We start from the raw sequence: 14,354 nt of genomic DNA on the forward strand, positions 1-14,354 counted from the left end.
TTTTTTGGAGCCTTAGATGGACGTGAGGAAGGAGGTGTGGGCGCAGGTTACAATTCCTGTGGTGATAGGGGAGGGTTCCAGGAAGGGAGGGTGGGTTGTTGGGTCGAGGACCTGACCATTTAGTCACGGAGCAAATGGTCTTTGCAGGAAGCGGAACTGGGTGGGAAGGGAAATATATCTCGGGTGGTGGGGTCCATTTGGAGGTGTCGGAAATGTTTTCAGATGATGTGGTTTATGTGAAGGTTGGTAGGTTGGAAGGTGAGCACCATGGGGTTCTGTCCTTGTTACGGTTGGAGGGGTGGGGTTTGAGGACAGAGCGGTGTGGTGTGGACGAGATGCATTGGAGGCCATCTTTAACTATGTGGGAAGGGAAATTACGATCTCTAAAGAAGGAGGCCATCTGGTGTGTTCGATGGTGCTCAAGGCCATCTGGTGTGTTCTGTGGTGGAACTGGTCCTCCTGGGAGTAGATACAGCGGAGGCAGAGGAATTTGGAATACGGGATGGCATTTTTGCAGGAGGTAGGGTGGGAAGAGGTGTAATCCAGGTAGCTGTGGGAGTCGGTGGGTTTGTAAAAAATGTCAGTGGCAAGTCGGTCGTCATTAATGGAGATGGAGAGGTCCAGGAAGGGGAGGGACGTGTCAGAGAATTTGTCAAAATTCCAGTGAATTTATTCCTAACTGATCCAGATTTTCTTTGTACATCAATCCTGCATTCCTGCAAATTGGCCGTTGTTGCAATTTCTGCATAGCCAGAACATGCTTCCTCAGGTAAGGTTAGAGACAAAAAAAAGCTGCAAATGCTGGACTCCCAAATTCAGGACTAAAGAAGGGTTTGACCCGAAATGTAGACTTCTCCACCTTCTGAAGCTACCTGGCTTGCTGTGTTCTTCCAGCCTCCTGCCTGTCCTCAGGTAAGGTAACCAAAATTGCACACAGTGCTCCAAATTAATACATTTTATCTTTTGGCTTGACATAAATGGGATGTGATGTAGATCTTAGTTTTCATGTGAAAAGGACTCTAATGACCCTATACAAAAGTCTACCTCAAAATGATTACAGGAGTGTTTTGTGTTAGCTTTTGCTTGTAAATAACTGGACATAGACATATCTCTTTTCAGGCTCTTTTGAAGTATCTGCTGATGAATTTCCCCGTCACGGTAGTAGCTATGAAGTGATGTCAAAACTGAAGCCATGTTTTATAAACGATGGGACTGGTAGCGTTACAGCTGCTAATGCATCAGGTGGGTGATGCATCTTTCCTTTAACCCTGGTCATTTTCATCACTTGAGCAGTTACTAGCAATTACAATGACTGGACTGATGTTATTTTGGTTCCTGTTGCTACAGGTATAAATGATGGAGCAGCGGTTGTAATTTTGATGAAGAAATCAGAAGCTCTTAAAAGAAACCTGATGCCTTTGGCACGTATTGTATCCTGGGCACAAGCTGGACTGGATCCTGCTATTATGGGAATTGGCCCTATACCAGCAATAAGGAAAGCAGTAAGAGATGCGATTTCCTTTCCAACTTTGTTAATGCTATGCCTTTCTGAAATATGGACTGTACCAAAATATAGCCAAATGTTTCATTTCTTTCTTGGTTATTTCATCCTTTATGTCAGATAATTCTGTTAGGAAATCAGTAGGAAGTCTATTCTTTTAGAAAACTGAAACCATTTAATTTACAAGGAGATCAGTCCTTAGTTTTCCAATTTCTTCAGTCCTTATCAAAATCTCTCAAAGTTGGTAACACCTGGTTAATCTTTTCTATATCATTTATAAATTTCCAAACTGTAGTTCCCAGGATTGCCCAGTTGAGGCTTAACCATTGATTCATAAAGCTCTCTCTGCTTTAATATGCTGTACCTCTGTTTAATAAATCCAAATAGTTTATGTGTTGCTTAACCATCTTTAAGAATTTGCGTATATGGTGACTGCGATCTCTACTCACCTGCACTTTTCGAAATTATGCATTTTAGCCATCTTTCATATTGGTCATGTTAAGGCAACTTAGGCGCTGTGGTATGGCAACTTAAGTGTTACATTGTGGCGACTTTGTTTTGTAAACAATACAAGTGACAATAATGACTCTTCTATTCAAGTCTTTTGAAAATGTATCACTTCACACTCTTCACATTGAACTCCACCGTCATTTCATCATCTCTGTGTCATCCATAAGCTATAAACTTTCATCCTCACTATCTACTGCTTTTCTTGCTATAGTTGAGACTGAGTCATTCATAAAATTTGAGAAGATTAAAATTAATCCTTGAGGAACATCACTACAAATCACTACTCCGAGAAATTTCAGTTCATCTTTGTCTCTTGCACTGATAGGCTTTTATATCTAAGCCAGAAACAGAAAATGCTGGAGAACCCCAACAGTTCTGAAGAGTCATATTAATGAAACTGGGATACTACCAGCAAATCTAACATCATTTACAAAATACCATGCAAGAACTGTAAAAACCACTACATTGGACAAACAAGCTGGAAACTTGCCACCAGGATACATGAACACCAACTAGCCACCAAAAGACACTACCCACTATCACTAGTTTCCCTACATACAGACTATAATGGACACCACTTTGACTGAGACATCACACATATCCTAGGACAGGCAAAACAAAGACACACACAAGAATTCTTAGAGGCATGGCATTCTAACCAGAACTCAATCAATAAATTCTCTTGGAAAAAAAAGAACTAGAAATTACATCACCCATCCTAAGAAACCAAGACCTATAAATAGAAAGTTGGGATATACCACCAGCGCTTCACTGGAGACTCTCAGTGATGATGTTACCTAGCAGGGTGATGGAACGTCTGAAAACAAATCTTCGAGCTCAGCGAGCCTTATTTATATACTGGACTAAAAATGTTAACTCTTTCTTTCTCCACAGATGCAGTCACACCTTCAATATTTTCTGTTTTTATTTCAGATGACCAGAATCTGTAGTATTTCGCTTTCATACCTATACCACTACTTCCCCATAATTCTACGTGCTTTTATCTTTTTACAAGTCCCTTTGTTGATTGCCTTCCAAAGTTCTTACATGCAGTATCTACAGATCTAACTTGATCAATATTCTGTATTATCCTATCAAATAATTTATTGGAGTTTGTGATTTACAATTTGAATTTAACAAATCTTGGATTAACCATGCCTCTCTATAGACCAGGTTTCTGTACTTCTTATCAGAAGTAAATAGATTCTAAGTACAGTTTAGAATTTCCCCTTCCCGGCCCAATCCTACTGTGCATTGTGCCACTACTCTGCTGAATATGGCCTGTAAATGGGGCATGTCAAACCCAGGAAAGATGATGGTCGTTTCTGAGACATATGCTGTCAGGTCTGCTTTGGTTCAGGTAACTATGTTGCTTGACTAATCTGTGGGGCAGCTCAGTCTTGGCACAAGTCGTACTGAGGTTGATTTTCAATGGTCAGCAGGGTTGGGGTCGGCATTGTCATTTCCAGTGCTCAAGTTGCAGTAATTGTAATGAGGTCAGCCAGGTAGACCTCATAGAATATGAGTACCCCTATTGGGGCTTTGAATCTGGTCCAATCGGGAAGCCTTGCTAACAGATGCAAACAAGATTTTCAGAAGTTCTGTTCACTCTGAGAGCTTGCTCTGAGGCAGCTGGATCAGTATCGAGGACTTTCCATGTGTAAGTAAAGGAAAAGGTGTTTGTGGAATTATTTCAGTGGTGACAAATGAAAAACATAGTCCTAACTGAACAGTCAAATTTTGAGTTGGGGCGAGCAGTTCTGGCTTGGTACCATTATTATTTGGGAAGCTTGACTCGTTTGATCCTGCTGTTGAAAATTGGCCCAATATGTGGGAAGAATGCCTTATTTTCTTTAGGCAAATGACATTGGGACAGATGGAAAGCCATGAGTAATTCACTAAACAGCTTGTGGACCCGCAACGTTTTCAGTTATTAGGGCCCTAAATTTCCCTGAGGCACCAAATACTAAAACCTTGCAAGAATTGACAGATTTAGTTAAGGAATATCATGAATCCAAGCCTCCTGTAATTCTGAGATACTATGGATTTTACTTGGCAATTTGAGAACCAGACGAGTCTGTATTGAGATTTTTGACTAGATTAAGGTGACTGACAGAGGTTGTTTTAACCTTCAATGAGATGCTGAGTGACCATTTGGTATGTGGGAGAAGTGGTGTAACCATGCCCATTAGCTGAAGTTCAAACTGGTATTACAACTAGCTTTAAAAGTGGAAGATGCAGCAAATGGAGCATATGGGTTACAGGTTCAGTAAAACTTGGGAACACCACTTGAATGAAGGCACAAGCTCACTCAGGTCATATCCTAAACAAAGGGACTCTAGGTCAATCCACAGAGCAAAACCCCAAAACAAAACCAAGCCTTGACCAAATGATTAAAATTTTCTTCAGGATCTGGGCCAGCAAGCCATTGAAGTTGCTGCTGGTATGCAGATTCAAGACAGCAAAAGAGTTCCACTAGACCTAATGGAGTAAGAGAACTCATAGGATGGTATCCAGGAGTGTGCACACTCTGGAAAGTCCACCTTTGATTTGGACCATTCAAATTGCTTAGCAACATCCAAATCAAACCAATCAAAATAAACATCTAGTTAAATGGTCCAATAGACCCTATTCTAATAGAGGTCGATACCAATATGGCCCTTTCAGTGATCGCAGAACCATTCTTTAACAAAATTCTCTCTGGACTCTAATCCTTACGTTTACGCAAGACCTCAGCTGGAGAACCTATACTGGGGAACCTTTGCAGATTAAGGGTACAACTTCCATTCTGATTTCTTCTGAGAAACATCTGGTTCAGTAGAAGGCTTGGGCTAAGGCTGATGGGGCAAAATTGGTTGAGAAAGATTAACCTGGATTTTTCAATTAGAAAATGGTTACCTGAGTGAAGTCCTAATTAAATATCAGGAAAGTCTAGGGGCTCTCAAAGGAGCCAAGACCACCTTGCCTGTTGACCAAGAAGCAATTTCACAATTCTGCAAGGTCTGTGCAGTGACATTCGCCTTATGGACAAAAATACAGGCAGAAATTCGAAGTTTGTAAAGCGAAGGAATAATCACACCAGTCCAGCTTGCGGAATGGGCAGCACCGTTCTACCAATTGTGAATCCCAACGAGTCAGTTCGCCTTTGTGGGGATTTTAAACAAACAGTAATCAATTTTTTATGACTGGTTAAGTACCCAATCTGTTTCATAGAGGATTTATGTGCAAAGCTGGCAGGAAGGCAGAAAGCTGGACATGAGCCATGTGTACTTGCAGATGCAATTGGATGAGGATTCCCAGCAATTAATATCCATAAGGGTTTTCACTAATATATGAGACTGGCATTTTGGGTATTGTCAGCCTGTGCAATTTTTCAACGGATGATGGAGAACATTTTGCAAGGTCTACCATAGGTCACTATTTATCTTGATGACATGCTAATAACAGGGGAAGCCAATATGGAGCACCTAGAGAATTTGGACATAGACTTTAAACATTTATCCCAGGCCAACTTTCACCTTGGAAGGGTAAAATGTGTACTTGGGCTACAGAGTTGATAAGATTGGGTTACATCCATTGGAGAATATAGTGAAAGTGATCAGAGGAGCCCTGGCACCCACATCTCTCCTGGAACTTAGGTCTTTCTTTGGGCTGGTGAAGTATTGTGGAAAGTTCATGCATAACCTGGCCTCCATTATGGCACTTTTGCATCAACTCTTAAAAAAGGTCAGACTTCGAAATGAATGCAAAGCAAAGCCTTAACTTTCAGAGAAGTGAAGAAACAGCTATCCTCCTCTACAGTGTTGGCATACTATGATCCAGAGTGAGATCTGGTATTGAAATGCGATGACCTCTTGTATGGCATATAAGCTCATAGCTGGCCCAGTGAAGAGTACACATTAGCTCAATAGAGTACACATATGGACTTTGGCTAATGCAGGACAAAAAGTATGCCCCCAGACAGAGGAAGTTTTGACAGTCATATTTGGAGTCAGGATGTTCTACCAATACTTTTACAGTTGCAGGTTTGTAATATTATGGACCGAAAATCTCTGGAAGGTCTACTTAAAGAGGACAAGTCAGTGCTGCCAATAGGTTGAGATAGAATTGAGCGGTAGGCTGTAACACTAAGTGCGTATAAATACAGGTTGGAACACCATCTGGAAATCCAATGTCAAATGTGAATGTATTGAACTGCCTCCCATTAGCAGATGAACTGCTGGTGGTACTGCCGTTGGAAGAGTCTGTTCGGTTTTAAATTTTGCAGTCACTGATGACAATATCAGACTTTGGACGCAGAAAAGTTTGCTCCTGGCAAAACTGAAACAGCTGGTGGTGATGGGGGAAGCCAAAGAATTGAAAACATTTTGGACCTGGAGAGATCAGATCATGATATTACTATGTGGAGCTACAGTGGTTGTCCTGAGCAAAGGTCGCTGCAGGAACTCCACCAGGATCATCCAGGGGTTTCCAAAATGAAGATGTTAGCAAGATGTTCTATGTTCTCTGTTCTAAATTAGATGGCAAACTGTCTATAGCAGCTGCAACCTATTTGGATGCTGCGGCATGTGGATTAGCAGTCACTTTGGTCAAGGCTGGGTTCTATTTCCCAGTATGCTTTAATCATTGTTCATCTTTTGTGACTCCATGGTAAGTTTATTATTGTCCATCAGAAGTTCATTATTTCGGATGGTCCTTCTGGCCACAGGAGGGCAAAACACATCAAGAACACCAATGTCGGACATAAAACTCTGTACGGTGGTGAAGAGACAGTTTACTTCAGGGAACAGAGTTTTATGTAGGAACCAGGAGAGTGATTCTGCATGGGTAAGAGACATGGTCAATGTGAAGTCACATCCAGTGCCATATGAAGTTGGGGTAGGTGTGATGATCCTGAACAAGCACATGACCATATGAAAGCTGCAAATTCGCAAACCAAGTGGGAGCAAAACATACCTAGCACCTGCACTGGCATTCCAACTGTTCCAGAACCTGTGGGCTTTCCCTAACCATCAAACGTTGAAGATATCTCGGAATTTGAGATGGACCAGGCGGATGTCGCCGCCTCAACAGTTTTGCTGCCTGAAGAGGAGAATGAATTTCTTTTGAGATGCTCCAGGTGCAAAATGTAAGCCACTATGCATTACACTCCGCAGGCAGAGTTGGAGGAGGAGCTACAAAACAAGAAGAATAACAGGGGGAGGAATGTAGTGATTATAACAAGATCAGCCAAGTGGACATCATAGAATATGAATTCCCTTTTTTGGGCTATTAATCTGTTCCAATCGGTGCCCTAGCTTACAGATACAAATGGAGTGTCAGTGGTTCTGTTCACTGTGAGAGCTGGCTCTAAGGAAGTTAGATCAGTGTCAAGGATTTTTGCTGGGTGGTTCATCCCGTTTCATTTGTTTCTGACCTTGCAGCAATTTAATATCACTTAGTGGCTAACAGGCTTTCAAAAGGCATGTAAAAGTCAACCACGTTGTTTTTGGTTTGGGCTCATACATAGGCTAGACTAGTTAGAACATGTTTCGTTTCCTTGAGGCATTAGTCAATCAGATAGATTTTTACAACAATGAATTCAGGGTAGCTGTTACTGAGACAAGCTTTTAATTCCAGATTTTTAATGCATATAATTTAAATTCCATCAGCTACAACAGTGGAATTTGAACCTTTTGTCCCAGTGCCTTTGGATTACTAGTCAATTAACATTACCCTTGTATATGTTACCAACAAAATCAAGAATCTAATATAGTCGCAAAAAAGACTGTATATCACTGTGACCATTTGCAACTCAATATATGTTTGTAAGTATACATTTCTTCTTGTCCAATTTCTTAACTCCATGAGCTGTGTGCACACCAACCTGTCTTGATTTAATGTTTCTGTCACACATTCTGTGATTGGCTTGGTGTTTTGGTCAAGAAACAAGTAGCTGAGAATAAGAGATGTGACATTGTGAAAATAGTTCTTCCAACAGCTTAATTCTGCTCCTGTACTATATATACTGATTTTATCACCTTTTTGCTGTTATCACCCATGATGATAATTAATTTGCCATTCAAGTATTCCCACAAACAAATCTACAAGACATTGCACCAAAAGATTTGTTTTTTCAAAGTCTGGTGGAATACAAATTATGTTCAACTACTGCTAAACCATGGTTTTAATTTACTGACATCCTAAATTTACTAGGTGGATAAAGCTGGTTGGAGATTGGATGAAGTTGATCTGTTTGAAATTAATGAAGCTTTCGCTGCACAGTCAATTGCTGTTGTCAAGGAACTTGGTTTAAACCCAGAAAAGGTGAGACATAGAAAAGAATTCATATTCTACTGAGATGGCGTACTTGGGAAAAAGCACATATTAGAAATTAAGAATTGTAGAAGCTATATATTCAAGCAGGTTGAAAGGCGTTTGTGTCATGATCCCTCTACAGTCTGCAGCCTATACACTGTGTATTCCCTTAAAGACTGCCACCTAAGTCATCTATGCTTCTCATTGAGCAGTTGATTTGTCAGGTGCAACAAGCTCCATGAAATATGGAGGGAGTGTCGTTGCCAGTATCAAAAACAGACTCGTCTTTCAAACAACCCTGATGTATTTTTTGTCCAAAACATCAGAGAATATCACAGCTCCATTGCATGATAATTTTAGCTTTGGATGTTTAAGATCTTTTTATATTTGATCTTTGCTCAGGTTCTCGACTTTCCATGACTGCTCATAGAAGGTGCCAGATCATATTGGAGAATGGCTGCAAGATCATTAATTGTCCTCTGTTCTCTCCCTCAATCAAATGCTATTTCTTCAACTGAGAGTCGGGCTGACTTTTAAAATTGGGGTATTGCAACAAAGCCACCTAATGTTCATACATTTGTTTTTAAATCAAGGACGGTTCATGTATTAGAGAGAAGAAATTACTCTTTTTTTGTCACCAGCACTCTTCTTAATGGCTGAGGTCAGTTGTCCATATGGAATTGTGTTTAGCTAACGTAGCCCAGATTATGCATTGGAGTTTATGCTGTAGACTGCACAGGGAAACACCTTGCTTTAATTTAGAATCATAGAAACATTTACAGCAAGGAATTGTTTTTTTTTCCACATTGAGTCCATGTTGGTTCTCCATGAAGCAATCCAGTCAGTCTCAGATTTAGTTAATTAAAATGCCCATCCATTTTCCTTTTGAAATTGTTGATTATTTCTGTTTTCTCCAAACTCAGAGGCAGTATGTTCTCTGTCATTACCTCTTACTGTGCAAAAGATTCCTTCTCAAATTCACTTTGCATTTCTTGTCAGTCTTAAATGCGTGTCCTTAGCACTCGTATGACCAACTAATGGGAACAATTTTTTTTGTCTATGTCCAAATTTGTTGTAATCAAATCAAACGCTTCCATCAAATTTGCCCTCAAGTTTTTTTAAGCCAAGAAGACAAAAGCAACTTTTCCAACCTAATCTTGCAACAAAAATCTATGGATATTGAATCGTTCTGGTAAATCTCCCCTAGTATCTCTCAAGGATCTTCACATCGTTTATAAATTGGACCCTTGTGATGAGAATTGGGTGTAATACCCTACTTGGAGCCTTACCAGGCATTTTTAAAAGTTCAGCATGATTTCCTTGTTTTTACAGTCAGTGCCTCTGTTTTATGAAGCCCAAAATCCCATTTGCTATCTGAACTGCCTTTAAAGATCTATGGTAGACAAACATAAGATAGAAGAACACAGCAAGCCAGGAGATGGAGAAGTCAACATTTCAGGTATAGCCCTTTTTGAGTCCTGAAGAAGGGTTGTTCTCAAAATGTTGACTTCTCAACCTCCTGATGCTGCCTTGCTTGCTGTGTTCTTTTAACCTCCTAGTTGTCTACTTTGAATTCTAGCATCTGCAACGTTTTTGTTTCTAATCTTTAAAGATCTATGTGCATGCAATCCAGGTCCCTCGGTCCCTGAATAATCTTTGCCTTTTCCAATTCCTTCTGCTAAATGTATCACTTTGCATTTCTATGTATTAAACTAGATTCACAGAGTAAATTCTAACTATGAAAAAAAGTGAGGACTGCAGATGCTGGAGATCAAAGTCGAAAAGTTTTTTTATATTCGTTCACAGGATGAGGGCGTTGGCCAGCATTTATTGCCATCCGTAATTGCCCAAAGGGCAGTTAAGAATTAAGCATATTGCTATGGATCTGGAGTCACATGTAAGCCAGCCCGGGTAAGGATGGCAAGATTCATTCCCTAAAGGACATTAGTGAACTGGTTGGGTTTTTTCAACAATTGACAATGGATTCATGGTCATCATTAGACTCTTCACTCCAGGTTTTACTGAGTTCAAATTGTACCATATGCTATGGTGGATTAACAGTCTAGCGATAATGCCACTAGGACATTGCTGGAAAAGCATAGTAGGTCAGGCAGCATCCAAGGTGCAGGAGAGTCAATGTTTTGGGCATAAAGCCCTTCAATCCTGATTGATGGGCTTACGCCTGAAACATTGACTCTCCTGCTCCTTAGATGCTGCCTGACCTGCTGTGTTGTTCAGTGCCACATGTTTTGACATTAAATTCCAGCTGCCCATTTTGATAGCTTACCTATGTTATACTGCAGGTTATTCATGTAATCCTTACTGTTTGCCACTTGTCCACGTTTTGTATCAATGGCAAATATTGAAATTCCAATCTACATTCGAGGATTAAGTAATTAAAGAGAGAGCTAAGAAGAGCCAGGAGGAGACATGAGAAGTCTTTTGCGTATAAGATCAAGGAAAACCCTGCGGCTTTCTATAGCTATATCAGGAATAAAAGAATGACTAGAATAAGGTTAAGGCCAATCAAACATAATGGTGGTAAGTTTTGCATGGAGGCATAGAAGAAGGAGAAGTGCTAACTGAATACTTTTCGTCAGTTTTCACTCCAGAAAAAGACAGTGTGGCCAAGGAGAATACTGAGATACAGGCTACCAGACTAGATCAGATTGAGGAGAAAGTGAGGTCTGCAGATGCTGGAGATCAGAGCTGGAAATGTGTTGCTGGAAAAGCGCAGCAGGTCAGGCAGCATCCAGGGAACAGGAGAATCGACGTTTCGGGAATTCCTGAAGAAGGGCTTATGCCCGAAACGTCGATTCTCCTGTTCCCTGGATGCTGCCTGACCTGCTGTGCTTTTCCAGCAACACATAGATCAGATTGAGGTGCATAAGGAGGAGGTGTTAGCAATTCTGGAAAGTGTAAAAATAGATAAGTCCCCTGGGCCAGATGGGATTTATCCTGGAAAGCCAGGGAAGAGATTGCTGAGCCTTTGGCTTTGATTTTTATGTGATCACTGTCAATAAGAAGAGTGCCAGAAGACTGGAGGATAGCAAATGTTTTTCCTTTGATGAAGAAGGGGAGTAGAGGCAACCCTGGAAATTATAGGTCAGCGAGCCTTACTTCGGTTGTGGGTAAAGTGTTGGAAAAGGTTATAAGAGAATTTATAATCATCAAGTGAGGAATAAGTTGATTAGGGATGGTCAACACGGTTTTGTGAATGGTAGGTCGTGCCTCACAAACCTTATAGAGTTCTTTGAGAAGGTGACCAAACAGATGGACGAGAGTAAAGCGGTTGATGTGCATATGGATTTCAGTAAGGTGTTTGATAAGGTTCCCCACGGTAGGCTATTGCACAAAATACAGAGGCATGGGAATGAGGGTGATTTAGCCATTTGGATCAGAAATTGGCGAGCGAAAAGAAGATTGATGGGTGGTTGATGGGAAATATTCATCCTGGAGTTCAGTTACTAGTAGTATACTACAAGGATCTGTTTTGGGCCCACAGTTGTTTGTCATTTTTATAAATGACCTGGATGAGAGTGTAGAAGGATTGGTTAGTAAATTTGCGATGACAATAAGGTTAGTAGAGTTGTGGATAGTGACGAAGGATGTTGTAGGTTACAGAGTGACATAGATAAGCTGCAGAGCTGGGCTGAGATGTGTCAAATGGAATTTAATATGGAAAGTGTGAAGTAATTCACTTTGGAATTCACTTTGCCCTCTTCTAGCTCTCCTAAGTCCATCCTTCAGTTCTTTCCTGGCTACCTTGTGACCTTCTAAAGCCCTGTCTGATCCTTGCCTCCTTAATCTTAAGTAAGCTTCCTTCTTCCTCTTGACTAGATGTTCCACATCCCTTGTCACTGAAAGTTCTTTCAACCTCTTGCTTGCCTCAGTGGGACAAATCTGTCCAGCACTATCAGCAAGTGCTTCCTAAGCAACCTCCACATTTCTGTCATGCATTTCCCTGAGAACATCTGTTCCCAATTTAGGTGCCCCAGTTCCTGCCTAATATCATTGGAATTCCCCCTCCCCAATTTAAATACTTTCCCATACTGTCTGCTCCTATCCCTCTCCATTTGTATAGTAAAGGTTGTGATCTGTATCACAATCTTTGTGATCTGTATCACAACCTTTGTGATCTGTATCACAGAAATGCTCTCTCACTGAGCGATCTGACACCTGGCATGGTTCATTACTAAGCACCCAAATCCAATAACATATTAAAAAAAATAATAGTTTGTTTTTCACTACTGGTTACGTCCACTATTGAAGATCCACATAATCCTACAATTGGTGAATTTGCAGTTTCTGTAGAGCTGATACAGTTGTAGCTGTACAACAACCAACCTTCCTGGATTTGCAGTTATATCTCAAATCACCCTGACGCAGATGCAGAGGCAGATATTTTTGTTACTTAGAAGAGACAAATTGAGTAAATTTTAAATTACTCTGCTGAACCATCGATGATTATCCCTCTCATAACCTAACTATAAGGGAAAAACCTTTTCTCATCTCCTGTACAATTCACTCTTTTCACGTGCATATATTGTAGGTTCAGGGAGGTTGATAGATCAACCGTTAAAGGACAACAATTAAAGGACAAAGAACTTTTGTTTTAGAAAAGATTAGTGTTGATTGACATTAGATCTGATTGTTCTTTTGTAGGTCAACATCCAAGGTGGCGCTATTGCTTTAGGTCACCCCCTGGGAATGTCTGGGTGCCGTATCCTGATTACACTTCTCTACACTTTGGAGAGAACAGGAGGAAAGCGTGGAATCGCTGCTTTGTGTATTGGTGGAGGAATGGGAATAGCAATGTGTGTTGAAAGGCAATGAATCAGATTTGTGCTTTAATGGCAAGAAACCCTGCACACACACCACTAAGTAACATAATTGAGCATGCAATTTACACTGCTGCCTAGCCATAATAGAATGAAAGAGTGATTGCAAATTGTTATTACTGATTTGATTGTATTCCATGAACATCTTTGCCCAAAATTTGCTTTAAATTATTGTGAGTCTTCCGTGCATGCAATTGTTAATGTGTAAGAAATAATTTGGTAATGAGCGAAGAGATGCCATGAATTATAAGTAGCGACAAATAGCTAAGCAATTTCTTCTGTTCTGCTATTAATCTCATTACCAAAGTTTACCATCAACATCTTCATGGGCGGCACGGTTGCACAGTGGTTGGCACCAGAGACCTGGGTTCAATTCCCGCCTCAGGCGACTGACTGTTTGGAGTTTGCACGTTCTCCCCGTGTCTGCGTGTGTTTCCTCTGGGTGCTCCGGTTTCCTCCCACCAGTCCAAAGATGTGCAGGTCATGTGAATTGGTCATGCTAAATTTCCCGTAGTGTTAGGTAAGGGGTAAATGTAGGGGTATGGGTGGCTTGCGCTTTGGTGGGTCGGTGTGGACTTGTTGGGCCGAAGGGCCTGTTTCCACGCTGTAATGTTAGATAAATCTATTCACTAGTGTCTCAAAATTGCTACATTGCATTGGAAAAACAAATTCAATACATCAGAGAACATTATGTTGTATATAGGATGCTTTTAACAGGACACTGTGTTTTTGTGACTTGCCACTTTGAAAGTAGTTAACAATAAATGATAATTATTCTGTTCATGTACATAAAGCATGTACGCTGGATGCAAATTAAAATGGCGAAATTATTAAAACAATTAACAGCAAATAATTAGGGACTGGAACTAAATGAATGAACCAAAAGAAATCCTAGAACACAACTTATAAAATACATTGCTGGACTTGATTGTCACTGAATCAGAATACGCAGCCAAATAAACAGTATTTCTTATCAGCAGAGAGGAAGATCATCAAAATTTAATTTGTTGTGATTTACTATAAATTAGATCACTTTCACCTTTGCCTTTGTTCTGAATTCCAATAATTAAAAACTTGACTGGACCATGCTCATCTGACTTATTCTTTTGTTCATGCATCATCAATGCAACTTGTTATTTTAATGATGAAGGGCTTTTGATGAAGGACAAGGATAAACAGGTTACAGTTAGGGAGAGGAAAGGGGA

The 14,354-nt window shown here is 40.5% G+C and overlaps 1 protein-coding gene across 4 annotated transcripts in view; it reads left to right on the top strand.

Annotated features, from left to right (window-relative positions):
- Window positions 1-13,568, top strand: part of acat2 (acetyl-CoA acetyltransferase 2) — a 107,041-nt gene extending 93,473 nt beyond the window's left edge. For 2 of the 4 annotated variants that reach the window (XM_043696187.1, XM_043696189.1), the window contains 4 exons: window positions 1,120-1,242; window positions 1,348-1,502; window positions 8,207-8,317; window positions 12,974-13,568. In XM_043696187.1, the coding sequence (XP_043552122.1) occupies window positions 1,120-1,242; window positions 1,348-1,502; window positions 8,207-8,317; window positions 12,974-13,144 (560 nt within the window). In that variant the 3' untranslated portion in view covers window positions 13,145-13,568. The remainder of the gene's footprint in view (window positions 1-1,119; window positions 1,243-1,347; window positions 1,503-8,206; window positions 8,318-12,973) is intronic. The other 2 variants (XM_043696190.1, XM_043696188.1) reach the window with 2 other exon arrangements.
- Window positions 13,569-14,354: the final 786 nt, after the last annotated feature.

This window comes from Chiloscyllium plagiosum, chromosome 9, assembly GCF_004010195.1.
Source record: "Chiloscyllium plagiosum isolate BGI_BamShark_2017 chromosome 9, ASM401019v2, whole genome shotgun sequence".
In the NCBI taxonomy this organism is placed as follows: domain Eukaryota; kingdom Metazoa; phylum Chordata; class Chondrichthyes; order Orectolobiformes; family Hemiscylliidae; genus Chiloscyllium; species Chiloscyllium plagiosum.